This window comes from Aythya ferina, assembly GCF_964211825.1.
Source record: "Aythya ferina genome assembly, chromosome: 6".
NCBI lineage: Eukaryota > Metazoa > Chordata > Aves > Anseriformes > Anatidae > Aythya > Aythya ferina.
Window position 1 is genome coordinate 35,412,784 of NC_140303.1, and position 15,012 is coordinate 35,427,795.

General features: G+C 41.7%; 1 protein-coding gene across 2 annotated transcripts in view; it reads right to left on the reverse strand.

The window, feature by feature from the left end:
- The window catches only part of SMARCAL1 (SNF2 related chromatin remodeling annealing helicase 1), a 33,139-nt gene that overhangs the window by 2,396 nt on the left and 15,731 nt on the right, over window positions 1-15,012 (reverse strand). For both annotated transcript variants that reach the window (XM_084523660.1, XM_084523661.1), the window contains exons 10-15: window positions 9,152-9,292; window positions 4,777-4,995; window positions 3,900-3,970; window positions 1,574-1,676; window positions 667-849; window positions 350-450 (exon numbers count right to left, since the gene is read on the reverse strand). In XM_084523660.1, coding sequence (XP_084379786.1) covers window positions 350-450; window positions 667-849; window positions 1,574-1,676; window positions 3,900-3,970; window positions 4,777-4,995; window positions 9,152-9,292 — 818 coding nt within the window. The remainder of the gene's footprint in view (window positions 1-349; window positions 451-666; window positions 850-1,573; window positions 1,677-3,899; window positions 3,971-4,776; window positions 4,996-9,151; window positions 9,293-15,012) is intronic.

The window sequence follows — 15,012 nt, forward strand, 5'->3', positions numbered from 1 at the left end:
CGCAGACCCCATTTCCCCAGAGTTGGGTCAACAGCACTTCTTTAATCCATCAAAGGGCTCGCTGAAGAGCCAAGAGGAAAGCAACAGTGAAGTTCTCCTCCATAGCTCCCTGTCCAAGCACTCAAACGGACAGATTGCTCAGTGACTACTTTTATTCCTCCTTGCTTATCACCCACTTAATTATATCCGCTGTGGCCAGGCCGTGTCACCCACTTACAATCGGTTGGCAATTGCTGCTCCTCCCCTTGCAGGCTGTGGAGATCAGCACTACCATTAAGCAACTTACATCACGTGGGACAGACTGAGAACAGCCAGGAGGAGAACCAAAATGTTCCCCTCCACTTCCTACCATAAGAAGTCATCCGCTGTGCCTTTAGCCACCAGGTAGTGGACGTTAACGGAGCTGGTCTGTCCAATTCGATGTGCCCGATCTTCTGCTTGGATCAAAACCTTTACATAAAAAAGGTGACAAAGAGAATTAATTGAGAACTGCGATGTCGAAGAAATAACAAAAATGCTAGAGAACGTATGTGGCTGAGATTAAGGGAAACAGATAAACAAGCTAGGAAAAATCTATGCTCTCTTTGCCCATCACATCTCCTCCCAAGAGCCAGCATTTCTGCTCTCCAGGCAGCATCCAGCCCCTGACACTTCCAGGATACGTACCCCTGGATTCCAGAAGAGCTCTGCAAACACCACCAGGTCCGCAGCAGACAACGTCAGGCCCATGTTTGCGGCAGTGAGGGACAGAACGGCCACCGCCTGCTTCTCTGACAACTGGAACTTCTGGCACAGAGACTGCCGCTCAGCTGAAGAGGTGGAGCCATCAATGCGGATATATTCAACACGCTGAGAAAAGGCAGAGAAAGAAGATAGTACTTAGCAGCCTTGTGTCCCCTTTCCTGTCTTCTCCCTCCATATTTTAGTGGATTCCGTTTCCCTTCCCCATGCCAGAACCAAGAAAGTTAAAAATGCAACTGCTGTCTTTTTAAAACCTTTCACCATTTCAAGGCACTGTAGCTCAGCGTGTAATGTTCTTCCCCTCTGTCAACAACATCTGCCTCGCTCCTGTCCATTGCTCCCACACTGATCCGGAGCAACAGGAAGGACAGCAACCAGCTGGCAACTCAGGTACAGTGGAAAGGGAAGCAGCTTAGCAAAAAGCAGGATATTATCTGCACGCTGATGTTACAGCCTTTCCAGCCTCAAGTCTTCCTCTGTTTACAATGGAAGGAGATGGGATCTTACATATCTCAGTTGCTCCTCAGGAGAGGGATGATAAACTTGGATGATGCAGGGCTGTAATTCACGAGCTCCAGGGCAGATGATGGAGATCAGTGAAGAACACTGAATACGACAAAAGCCATTCAGCTAATACAAAGTGCATCCCATGCTGCACTCCCCCGACGGCTCAGCTCCCTTGGTGAAGGGCACATTCAGAAGCACAGCAAGTAGAAATCATCTCTGCCCCTAACTTTAATAAACCAGCTGACCAGCCGTAACTCTGGGGAGCTCTTAAGCAGCTGTGAAGCTGGAATAGTGATAAAGTTGAGAAAACTCAGTTGTTACTTACTTTCTTCTCCAGCTCTTCAACTATTGCATCCAGCATTATCTTGTGATGAGCAAACACCAGGAATTTATCTTTTCCACTTTCTAGTAACTCCAAGATGTATTCTCTATATGAAAGAGAAAAAACATGAATTATGTGCTGAGAGAATACAGACTTTGCCCAAACCAGATTTTAAAGAAACTTTTCATCCTACAGAAACTAGGAAATAGGTTAGCATAAAGCGTTGCAGTAAAATGCAAGTAGCAAGTCAAGTCTCCTACAGATTGAAAGAGATATAACACGAAAATCCACTCATTTTTCTTCATCCCAGCTGGACAGCTGCCTACATTTGTACTTGTATATCACTGAGAATCAATTTATTGCATCCTACCTTAATCATGACACCCTAAACAAAGGAACAGGAATCGCCTGTACGTTTTGACTAGTCCATCCAGCCTTCTGTATTTCTGACTTTTGCACGATCACAATACATTAAACTAATCTGTACACAGTGTTTACTTCGGATTGTTTTTATTTTAGAACAATAGGTGTCTAAACGCATGCATCAGGATATGGTAAAAACATTTTTCTTGTAAGGGTTCATATTAATGTTTACTACAGCTTAACCTATATACATCAGCTATTTCCAGGAAGCATCCATATGCATAAAGGCTAATGACAAATGAAAGGCAACTAGATTCAGTTCAAATCCAGTTAAACAGTGTTAATTAAATCAAAACGTCTGGCATTTGCCATGGAGTAATCACATGCATACCAGCTGAGTACTGAACACATGTCTATCTAGTAACTTGTGATACAACTAGGTCAACTAGAAACTAGAGCTCGAAAAACATCTAAAATCCTAAAATTTGTAAGTAAATATAGCAACAGCCTTCAGAGTAGATTATACAAATGCCTTCTTTACTTTGGAATGGCAAAGTTGTTGCACGACCAGGAATACCAAGTTCTTTGCTAAATAAAAGACAGCTTAGGCCAGCAGCAACTGGCAGACGACACCAAGCAGGATTTCCAGCACCATACGAAGATGGGTCAATGCTTTGCAGCCAGCTCCCTGGATTCTGTCATGTTCAGATCCCAGTTACAGAATATCAGCTAAGAAAAAAATCTCAGAGCAGGATTACTGGGTTTTAAAGTAAAATATCAAAGTGAACATTCAGTGTAGCAACCAGATGCCAACAAATCACAATTATTTTATAGCTCACCCCCATACACCCAGTTACAAAGTGGTTAGTCATTTCAGTGACTCCGCAGAGTGGCAATGGAAACTGTCATCAGGGGTAAGGAATGGGAGGTGCTAATGTTCATATGACAGCACCATTAGCTAGATGGAACTGTACATTAGCACCTTGTAATGTCTGATACTTTAAATGCTGCTAAACCCTAGAAAAAAGTGGACTAGCTCCTACTTCTCAGTGCCTGTAGAGTCAAGTAAACACTTCATGGTTTTGTATTCAGTTCACACTTGCAACTGAATATAAAAGGAAGAAACTCTACTAACTGTTCACTAACACAAAAGGAAGAAAGTCCTCTACAGAAATGAGAGCTGGGACTCTGAAGTGCAGTTCTGTGCCAAACAGACAGATTTTGCAGCAAGGTCTGAGATTGTGAAATCAGTGCACATTAGTTGGTCCTCGCATTCAGAGGGCTGTGGAAAAGTAAACTGTTTTCATGTTCTTAGCATGCTTATTAAAAAGTCATGTTAAATGGCCTAAAGCAACTCCTTTGCAGTCCCAGCAGAAAGGCTAAGGATGAAAGGGCATGGAAAGTCATAGAAGGGAATTATTCCTACAGAAGACAGTTAAAAGCACATCTATGAGAGAAAACTTTTGCTACTGAGGTCCCATGTGAGCGCTGTGGAAGTGCCAACAGTAGGGGCTGTGACACCCTCAGAGAACAGTATAACTAAAGCTCAGACCATTTCATAAGCTTTTTGGCTCAGGGCTCTTGCTGCAGTACTACTGCAGTATTTGTTTTCTCAAATTCTGTTGATACTTTTAGTTTCATTACTCCACCCCTCCTTAAATTGAAATAGGGTCTGGAGCGGGGAGCTTGATCCAAGTCCCAAACACCAAGTAATTTCAGACAGTTCAAATGACAGAGTTTAGAACCGTATCTGGAATGAAATCAGAAGACTTGTTCAGCCTAGGAATTCTAAGAGAAGAAAATGTTTAGTGCATTGTAATTAAAATCAATTTTATTTTTTTTTTTAAGCTGGCTTGAGGCTATGCTTCATGTCCCTGCACTGTTATCTCTAAGGCACCATTTTCCTGTTCTCAGCGGAAAAAACACATTTTACTAGGCAAGAATGAAGCAGTGACATGCAGCTTACACGACTGAGTGGATTTTAGCTTCTGCTGTTCTGTTGTAGAAGAGGAGAAGAGCTTCTTTCTCCTGTTGTTTCTGCAGAGGGAAAGAAAAATAAATTTGAGTCCAAGAAATGGCTTTTCTACCTTCTTGCTTACAGATTTGCAATGTCTGTTGCTGCCCATATACTCTTTGCTAGCAAAAAAATATATCAGCCTAAAACCGTAAAACAAAAGGGGATTGGAGGGGGAAGTCTACACGCCACTGGGCATGGCAGATACTCACACTCCTACTTCTGACACCTCCATTCCTATCTCCCACTCAACTCCTACAAGTGGAATGACAAGCATAAGACAAACGCAGTTTGAGTTGATAAAGCACTTCCCAACTAAAATGGCAAGGAAAAACTCCCAGGTTATTACAGAACTGTATTAAGAATCTAGGCATCTAGAAAATGCTTTTGCCATCCATAGAAGAAAAAATTGCAAAAATTCAGTCTTAGCATTTTTGGCTACCGCTGTACTCTGCAACTCAGCTTCAGCAAGGCTGTGTTTGTATGCTGAATGGAATTATAAGGCAAGACGGAAGAGTAAACAGACAATTAGAGGGGACTAACAAGAAGAAAGTGAGAATAAATGGTATTTGACACAAAGGGATAAAGCAGACCACTTAAAAGGAAAAAAAAAGCAGATCTGTTTTGTGTTGTTTAAAACCGTGCCTTGAACAGTCTTCCACTGTGCCATGACATGAGGTGTGGCTCTGACTTTCTTTGAAACACAGGACACTGTTTTTCCACTGATGTTTTTAATTTGATTTAACAAAAAAAAAAATAATCTCCTAATCTGAAAAATAAAGGCACCTGAAATACCAATGTTGCATCATGAAAATAGTTTCTGACTTACATTTCCATATCCTTTGGCCATCTTCTTTGCTTCAACTGCCAAGGCAGCTTTGGTCTTTGCATTAATGCCTTCGGGAGACACCACAACCATTTTGCGTTGCTTTGCTGGAAGCTGGGAAAGCACATCTGATTTAAGACGTCGTATCATGATGGATTCTTCCAGTAAAATTTTCAGTTCGGCTAAATTGGATGATCCAGAGTAGTCCCAACCCCATGGCATCTGGGAAAGACCAAAGCAGTTATGAGCGTCAAACTCAAGAGACTGACCCTCCTGGTCTGCAGGTGGAATAAACTTCCAGAGAAAACGGATAAAGAGAGAACTCGGTGATCAGTAGGAAGAGAGATTTGGTAAAATTGGTGGTAAAACAGAAGGGTACAAACCCACCCAACAAGAGAAGGCTACTTGGGTTTGGACAGGAGACCAATAACGTTTTTAAAATGACTTAAAGGATAAAGAGCAATCTTTTTGCTGAAGTTTCACAAGTTAAGTATATGAAATACAGCTACTATAATATTGAAAGCCAAGTGGGGGGAAAATCTTCGTCACAGCTCTGATTCCAAGTCTTGCTAGCAGCGTCACCAAGAAGTACAAGTTCTGATCTTCAAACAATCCCAAGCAAGCAGCCCCTACACATTTGTACCTATAAACTCCTCGATGGCCTGTAACAGAAACGTGGGGAGCCTCAGCACGAACCCCTTTGATCTGCTGCTCTGTTCTAATTGTACCACTTGAATTGCTAAAATAAATTTAACCAGGAAAAAAAAAAATAAAAAAAATCTGTATTTCCTTTATTTGCCTTCCCCAAGAGAAAGCTGCTACGACATGGAAATGGAATAAAATAGGAAAAAGCTCTCAAGTGTTCACTGCAACCTCTGTCCTTCTGTAGAATGGAGGAGACCAAAATAAGAAAAATTGTACCAGACACATGGTTGAGCACTGCACTGACTGTATGAACGGATAGTGCTTTGGTGGAACAGGGGTGAGAACATGCTTTGAGACAGAACGAGGAGGAATCAAACCGGTCACAGGCAATTAAGACCACTATGGTATCTGGAAGCAAATAAGTCCTACTTCACGTAGAGACTTAACAGGACAATCTGCCATTCTATGGCCATATTGTAGTGCTGTGAATCATCAACTAACTATGGTTTCTGGCACCTATGGTCATCATTAAAACTCATTTGACTTAATCTACTCCTACATAATGATGGTGCCTTCTGATTATCTGTAGTTGGTTCATTAAAGCTAGAAATAATTCAAAACCCTGATACAAAGCCAGACTGGGTCCCATAGAGTAGAGAATTTGGCTCCGAGAACAGCACCGCGGTGTAGAGCTAGAGGTAATAAACCCACCTGGATCTAAGCCAAGCCCTCAAGAAGCCAACGTGGGTATTCCTGCTCTGCTTCCCTGAAGCCAGGAGTGCAATGCAGGTCCCTCAGGTCCACGAAAAGCTGGCTCGAGTCTAGCTGGGTTTATTAGATGTAGGCAGGTGCTGCGTGAAAGCTGACAGGGCTGAGCCCCAGTCTCTTTGCCCCCTTTCCTGCCTTCAAGGCTTTGGGCTCAGCAGAGCAGATGTGCTGACCTGAGAAGGACCTGGTGCTGCACCCCGTGCAATAAGCTCCCTGGTCACACTGCTCAGCGCTCTGCCAGTGAAGGAGCAGGAACCAACGCTGAGGCTGCTGAGCAAGACCTGCTCTGGGACCTGGACACCTCCCGCAGGCTCATTCTACTCAAGCAACCCACGTTATTCCCCTTTCCATTTCCCTACCAAACAAGCGATGCATGTATTTTGCAGCCACGTAGCACAATTCATTTCCGAAGAGTAACATCACTCTGACTGAAAGAACAGGGCAGAAACGGAGCCAAGACACTCTCTGTTGTCATACTGAAGTACAGCCAGGCAGAATCCCAGCAGTATGCTCCTATAAGGTGACCGTGCTGCTGGAACAATTTGCAAACAAGGAAACATTCTGGTTCTGTGCTGCACCTAGGTGATGAGAATTATTTCTTGGAATTATTAAAATACATTTTAGTATGCACTGGGATGAAAAAAAAGAGAGAAAAAAGGACAATTATTTTGCCAAAATACACATCTGGCTTTGATCCATAACATTCCAGAACAAATGCATCCAACTGTGATTTTCTTACCAAAGTGTTACAGCATCTTACATGAGTCAGTAAACTTATTACAGCGTTAGCAGACGCTGCCAAACTCTTACAAATTCAGAGCATGTGCTCAGATAGAAATTATTTAATATTTGCCAACATCACCCAGTTTGAAAAATGAATTCACAGCATGTATTTTGGGAAACAGACTTGAGCTATTTTGTAAATAAGCAGGTGACATTTCACTTGCTGCATTTTTAAGAGTATAGATGCTGGGAGGTTGAATTGCAAAGTGACAAACTTTTATTTTATATCCTTCCTAATCACATCTGCCAGGTATCTGCCATTTTCTGTCACGAAATCTATTCTCTTCAAACAGAAAGTTGTCAGGTTTTGGTTTTACATCGAATGGTTCAGGTTTGTCAATTTTTCATTAATCTTCTAATGCAACCAGATTTATAATTAATACCAAAATATTTTTACGGAGTACCTTTCATCCTGACAGATCTCCAAAAGCTTTGCAAAACCTCCCTGGTTTTGTGCCACTCCACCCTGCTTACAATGCAGCCACTTTCAGGGCAGAAGGAAGAACCTATTTGAGTAACACCAGCAAAAGTACCACAACGGTTCTTCAGAGAGCTTGTAACTCTTAACACAATCGCAGGTTAGAGCTGCAAAAACAAACATGAGGGACACACTGCAACCATGAAGGAAACACTACAATCATCAAAACACCTTTTAGTTTACTCAGAGCTGCGTGGATTTTCAGCAACCCGATACGCAGCAGTCCTACTTTTAGTTTCAAATACTATCCACATCTCTTCGTTTCCAGCAGTCCCACTTCTGGTCTAAATAAGCAAATTCCTTCTAGGTTCACGGTATCATTTACTGCCATTAACTGTAGCAGAAGTCCCAGGTGAGCACTGAGAAGACCAGTAACGTCCAACTGTCTAGTAGAGGCGGGTCAAACAAAAACAAAATTGGACTAGAAACCCTGCAGAGGCTCTGAAGGGGAGCTGATACACACTGTGACCTCCATGCTGAGTTCCATTGTAGGCTGAAAACTCATTTATACAGAATACATTGGTACAACCTGGATCGTGCAGAACAATTTTATTTCTTTTATCCAATTCCACATCTTACCTGAGGTCCATATGCCTTGTAATTGAAGCAACAGCAAGTCATGCAGAACTTTACCCTCAAAGGGTTTATGAAACTCCAAACCTATTTACACTCACAATTCACCCTCCCTTTTACTGCAGAAAGCCAACAAGATTAAACTGCATCTTTTCATTTCCCTCTAAAAAGCACGCTGGACACTGCTCAGACAGGGATCTCTCAGCAAAGATAATGAAACTCAGTAGAAATTGAAGCCTTCTGCCTCCCATCCAACTCTTACTATGGATGGAGAAATTAGAAGTTCCACTCCTCTGCCATGAAAGCAGAGCTTTGCTGACATGAATGCTGTTATGTTCTCATTCTCTCTCTCTCTGTATATATTTATAATCTATATGAACTTGGTTTGGGTTGGAAGGGACCCTAAAGATCATATATAATTCCAACTCCCCTGCCATGGGCAGGGACACCTCCTACTACACCAGGTTGCTCAAAGCCTCATCTCCTGGCCTTGAACACTTCCAGGGATAAGAGAATTATTCTTAGAAGTACTCCTAGAAGAGAAAAACACTTCCAGATAAGATAAATTAATTTATTTCCAAGTTTTGTTGGGCACCACATCCATTTCCTGAATTGGAAGAGGTGGAATACAGACTCTAAGTCTTAATTTTTTTTTACCTAGCTGGAGGCATGAAATCCAAAATTCTAAGCAACAGAAGCCTCACGTTGTTAGAACAGTCACTAAGCCAGACCAGAGACTGTTTTTCAATCAATTAGCCCAATCCTAGAGCTGCTTAAAAGGCCCACAGCCACTCTGCCCATTTAAAGCTATCGGCAAATTCTTGTCAGAACAGGCTCCTTTCCCCACACTAAGGCCAATTCTGTTTTTAGCTTTTTATTTCTGTGCCCTTCCAGGGCAGCTTTTGACAAGAAGCTTTACTGCCTCCATATCTCAGGCCCACGATTTATTTGCAGCACCTACCGTTTCTAAGGTTGAGAGCTTTCAAAATATTACTTTGGAGTGAGACCTTCTCAAAAAGAGCACATAATATCATAGAGGGAAAGGAGGGAGAGAAAAAAAAAAACACTACTGCAGTTTAAGAAAACAAAACAATAAACCAAAATGCTGTCTGAAGAGTCTCACTGAAGTACCTGCTTCGCATCGCAGTAGCGGAGCCCGAAGGTGTGGAACTGAGGGAAGAAGCCTGGCTGGACAGCCGCGATCTGCGTGTAGAGCTCCATAGGCCGCGACATGGCAGGGGTTCCCGAAAGCAAGATCACTCTTCTGGCCGCCTGGGAAAGCAAAGTGGAACATCCCTTATCAGACAGCTCACGAGAGAGGCAGCACCTGCTAAGAAGTCATCCCCGGCCCCAAAAGCCATCGTTCAGGCACCCTAAATGGAAGGGTGTTTCACCTTCCAAAGCAGGACAGCCTGCAGCACGTCTTATTCATCATCCACATGCTGGAAGGGAAGGGGACATCAATTTTTATGACAGTACTTTCCAAATTTGCATTTAGGCACAAGGCACGTTGATGCCTTACGCCTGGCACAAGATTTCATTGGGCACCAGACGCCACAGGAGCATGACACACACACCCCTCGCAGGTACATCCTCACCTCCAGAATAAATCCTCTTGGAATAAACCATGCCATAAACAGACCGTCTTGCTCACAAAAGCAGAAGGCATCTAAAGAAGTAGGATTTTTCATTCTGTTAGTTAGTTGTTTTTTTCTGATTTTTTTTTTTCTTTTTAAGTTCTATTAGCAAGAAGAGATAGACGATGAAGAAAGGCCAGAAGATGTCTACCTAGCAGCCATGGCAAAAGTCACATAAGAATACTGTAAAAAAAAAAAAAAACAACAACAAAAAGCTGTGTATCTGATACGGGAGGGGAACAGACAAACAAGCCTCACACGGTATCTAAAGTAGGTGCTCCCAAAATTGAGGGAAAATTATACCACAAACAAATGCCTCCAAGATGCATTTCTAGCCTCTTATGTCCAGTATTATCTAATTCTATTATTAGATGCGAGAGATGAATTTCTCCTGCTGTAAATTCACCTATAGTAGTTAAATTACAAATGCCCTGTAATTTCCTGCATGGTTTAAAGCAGGTTCATTAAAATAACAAAAGGGATTCTTGAGTGACATCTGTACCAACAGCTCATTCACATTTAAATGAAAAAGAAAATTAAATTCTTTTATCGTTTCACCGAGATCTACCAGTCACCCAAATCTATTCAGCTGATTCATCCACTCGCCAACCAAAATCTGGTGGAAAAAGTTCACAGATGAGCTACCGGAAATTAATTTCAGGACTCTATCAGATATATAGATACAGGTTGTAATGAAGGTGGGGCTTGCCTTCTCCCTCCAGCCCTATTAAACATGTCAGAAGGCAATGCAGTCACCAAAAGGATCAGACAATTCCCACAAACATTTTTAAAAAGCAGGATGTTTATCGAACTAAATAAGAGGAGGTGTCTAACCTTTAGACATGTCAGAAGTTTAAGTGTTAGTTCACACAAGACAGAAGTCCCTGCTCTACCCTTAGGGGGTAGGGGTGAGAGAACCCAAAGATTTCAGATCCCATGAGGCAACAAAGTGATAAAACAGAAATTGGGTCAGTTTTCAAAACGAAGGTAACAGTGGAGGACAACCAAGCAAAACCTAGACCATATCCAGTGCTTTGCAGAAGCCTTTGAGGAGTTACCTGACACTTTGAGGAGTTAACTGAGGAGTTAACAGCACTGCTGGGACACTTCCAAGCAATGTGCATTCAAAACAAGCCCAGGACATGCTAAACGTAACGTAAAATCAACTGTGTTGAGAGGTCTTACACCATTCCCAAAACTCCCCCTCCTTGGAGGGGGCTCCTCAGGAGCTACGGAAGACCAGGTTGGAACACTAATTCCCCAGTAGTGAAGTCAGCTGGGCTCCTTGCTCCTTCTCCAATCCCAAAAAAAGGTACCAAGAGAGGGAATGATAAAGTTACAGGTTATCTGATTTTTAAACTTGTCCAATTGCTGCTTTTGTGTGCAACGTATTTTTGAACAGAGATAGTTTCCAGCCACTGCAAGTGCTTCCTAAGGGTTGTGATACCTAATTGCTAATCAACCATTTTAAAAATCAAGTAAACAAACAAAAACAAGAACCACCACAAAAAAAAAAAAAAGAAAGAAAAGAGAGGTACAACCTAAGCAACAGCTGCTAAGAATGTGCAGAAATTAATTCCAGAAGTAGAACATAGGTGGTCTGACTCATTATCCCAATAATTCCCTTCAGTTTTAAAATCCATGACAGAAGAAGCCTAAGAGAGGGAAGAAAAATCCTAGGCTGAAGAGGTTTCAAGTGTTGAAGACTTTCTTAAATTCTGGATGAAAGCAACAGCTTTGATTCACGTTTCTTTTGCTACTGGCAACTCATTTTGAATAGATGCCAACAGAGATTTGCTCCTGTAGAGAAGTCTCTGCTGATCACTGCTTATTCTTGTTTTCTGATGAACCTTCTGTGGTGTCAAAAGTGAGTGCTTACCCTCTTTCTTACAAGGTCTATCAGGACAACATGGATCAACAGCACAGAAAATACGAGCGCAGCGAGCAGTGAGGATTTTCCAGCAAAAACAGAGCTGTCAGCAACTGATACGCATCTCCATTGACACTTCAGCTACTTGTTTGCGTTTAGGTATGAAAATAAATCTTCGACAGGAGCCCTCCTCTCTCTCGTGTCCCTGTGACTATTCTTACAGCTACTTTCTTATGAAACTGCTTTAAGGAACTCTGACGATGACTTGCAAAGGTGACACCTCTTCTGTAGCCCTCATTTACCAAACCACCTAAGACAATTGTAGCATCACACCTGCACACACAGAGAACAGCAGCAAGAATTAATTCCACAGCTGTGATAACATTTACAAAAAAAATTACTTTTGAAAGTCAAAGGGGAATTTATTAACCCAACTGACTGGAAGGGGAGTGATTAGGGGGTGCTGGGGAGCGTTATGCCACAAAGAAGTAAGAGAACATGCAAAAAGCCTCATTAACATACAATGACTGTCTCTGTTTTAAATGAATTTCACAGCATGAGCTCTGCCATATGCTAACAGGCTGACAGACGTTTTTTTTTAAACATAAAAGTATGGCTGGTTCTGGCTGTACAATTACACGTGTCCCCAATTTTTGCTTACTTTGTAATTTTGAGCTGCTTAGCATAAGAATGCATTATCTTGTGAAATGAAAAATCTGAGAGTGGCCATAATATAATAGGGATAATACATAAAATAGAAGATTTGATAAAGGGAAAGGGCTGCAGCTGTTTTGGGGAGTCTATTTCTGTACCTGGGTCAGGTAGTGCTCTGCATTTTATAAGATGATCCTAGAGTGGTCATTCCAAAAATATATATATGCCTTTCCCTATTCTTCAGTGACACCCAGAAAGAGAATGTGTGTCAAACAGTGATAAATCACTGTGACTGAAGCAAGTTACACTACCTCCCTACTTCGAGACGGAAGGGAAATTGGAAGGTGCCAACCGATCTGGAGATGCCTCCACAGCTTCTGTGATCTCAAGATGAAGTTCTTCCTCTCAGCAGGTGACAACAAGGGAAGGCTTTTTTTATCCAGTCCACGTGGATTTGTAATGCCTAAAGAAAGCAGCTATTTATTCCCACCAGCGAGATTTTTCTGTTCCCTCCTCACCTTCTACCTTCAGCATTGATCTAATTCTCTTTCTTATTTTTAGGCATCTCTTTATTAAAACCAGCCCAGAGTATCGTATTCCAGCTACACAATGCATTTGGACTTCTGTAATAGAAACAAAGACCTTTAACCCTCCACAGATCAGGATGTGTGTCATGCTCTTAATCTGAGCAGCAGCTCAATACAAACAATTGCATGAGTAATATTATCCAAACGTTGGGGGGGGAACATACAGAGAACAACAAAAATAAGCCCATTTTATGCCACTGGAATCTTTGATTAAATGCAACTATGTTTCTCAGTTTCTGATGCTGTTCTTCACTGAAAACTTACTGTCATGCCTCCAAAAAAAACAAAAAACTCATCCATATTCCAGCAGAACCTTCCCCAGTTTCCACTGCTTTGTGATACTCCACGCAATTGCAGAACAAAAACAACACAGCACTTTGGCTGGTTGAAGGATGTAGAATCCTTTTCACCCAAGTTCCCAAGAGATCCCTCCACAGATCAGTGAAAAATTTTGTTTTCTTCTTTCTCTACTTCCCTTCGGGCTTTGGTGCTTTATGGATATTGGTAGCATGTACACTCCCTCGTCAATCCTCATGTCTCTGAGCTGGTGTGATCTCAAAAGGAACAAAATGCATACAGAAGACGTAACACCGTGGGAAGCAGACGTAGGACAGAGGTAAAGGGAACAAGTACTGACAGTATGCCCAGGAGAACTTAGTCTGAAGCATGAGACTAAAGAAGAGAGCAAGGTGACAAAAGCAGGGCCTGCTACTGCTCACCTGCTGTCCTCAAGCAAAAAACTTCCCTGTATCTCCACCAGGGTAGCAACTAAGTAGGTCGTAAACGATACTGAATACTACTCAAAGGTTTGTTTGGTGGGTTTTGTTGTTGTTGTTTGCTTTTTTAAATGTTTTGAAGATGTCTAGAAGTCCCCAACTGACAGACTTCGGCCGCATGTTTAATACATGGGCTCTGCTTGACAATTCCAGACCACGCTTACCCTACCATATATTCAACAGAACAGGGAACGATAAATTATAACTGAGTGGTTAAAAATACCACTTCATTTTGAAAAATAATCAATGTCAGATATTAAAAGTAAAATGAGACTTTAAATGCTGTAACCATGGGTTAAATATTTCAAAGGTAGAGATTCAGCTTGGCTGTCTAACAAGGCAGATTCAAAATTAATACCCAAGGTAAGTCATCTTTATTATGAATGTATTGATTTAATCTGGTTATTGTGCAGTTCTGTCTAAACTCCCACAACAATTTTTATATTTTACTTGTTATTCAAATGGAGAAGTCACAGGAACAGATTCTACCAAGATGAAAGGAATTCATTAAGAACCAATGGAAAGGACAGAAACATTTCAGGCACGGGAATATTTTAATTTAGATCCATCCAGTGCCATTATGGACTCATAAATCTTTGTAGCAAGTAAGGACAAAGGATCACATTTATTTGTTTCTTTTCCCCAAAATTCAGCACAAGGCTAGGATTTCATGCTTAAGGATGTTGAGGACCTCATAGAAAATAAAGGTAACTAAGTATTTAAGAAATTTTAGAGTAGTATGCTGCCAACAAGAGTTAGATCACCTAGACAAGGCATGAGTTGACTCCTCAGGTTCTTGTTACAGCACTGGTACGGCTTTGCACTGAGCCCTCAAGGTAGGGACTGATGTACAAGGTGCACTGTGCCTCTAAATGGCTTGCTTTGGATACAGCTTTTTGGGTCTCTTCTAAGAGACTCACTACTGCTCCTTTTAAATGTAAGGAAAGCAAGAGCAAGAATATCATCCTTAGTTCTCAAACTTCCAGCAACAATAAACTGCAGCCAACTTTATCAGTTCCTCTTATCCAACAATTTTGAAGTATCATGTAATAAGTACTGAAAATAATCCCATTTTTACCCCATTGACTATTTACTCTGCAGACAACAGGATAGCTTTTAAATCCAGTATTCAGGTCACGAAGGCTTGTCACATCTTGGTTGTTCTTTCAAATGAAACGTCGCTGTCATGTGCTCAGCATCACTCACTGGTAGCTGAGGACAAAGCTGCCAAATGGACTAGTTTTAGAACAAAACACACGTTGGAAAGCGAGGAGGGCAGAGGAGTGGCTATTACAGCAAATACTCACTCCAGAAGTTGTAGTCAACAAATAGGAAAACGCAATTTGTGTGAACACCAAGCAAGAAGTGCCTCTAAAGGTTCTGGTCCTTTCTTATTGTATGCTGTTCATGGGTGAGAAAGTGCATGAGGAGAACATGAGACTCGTAACGCTTTCAGAAGGGTGAAATT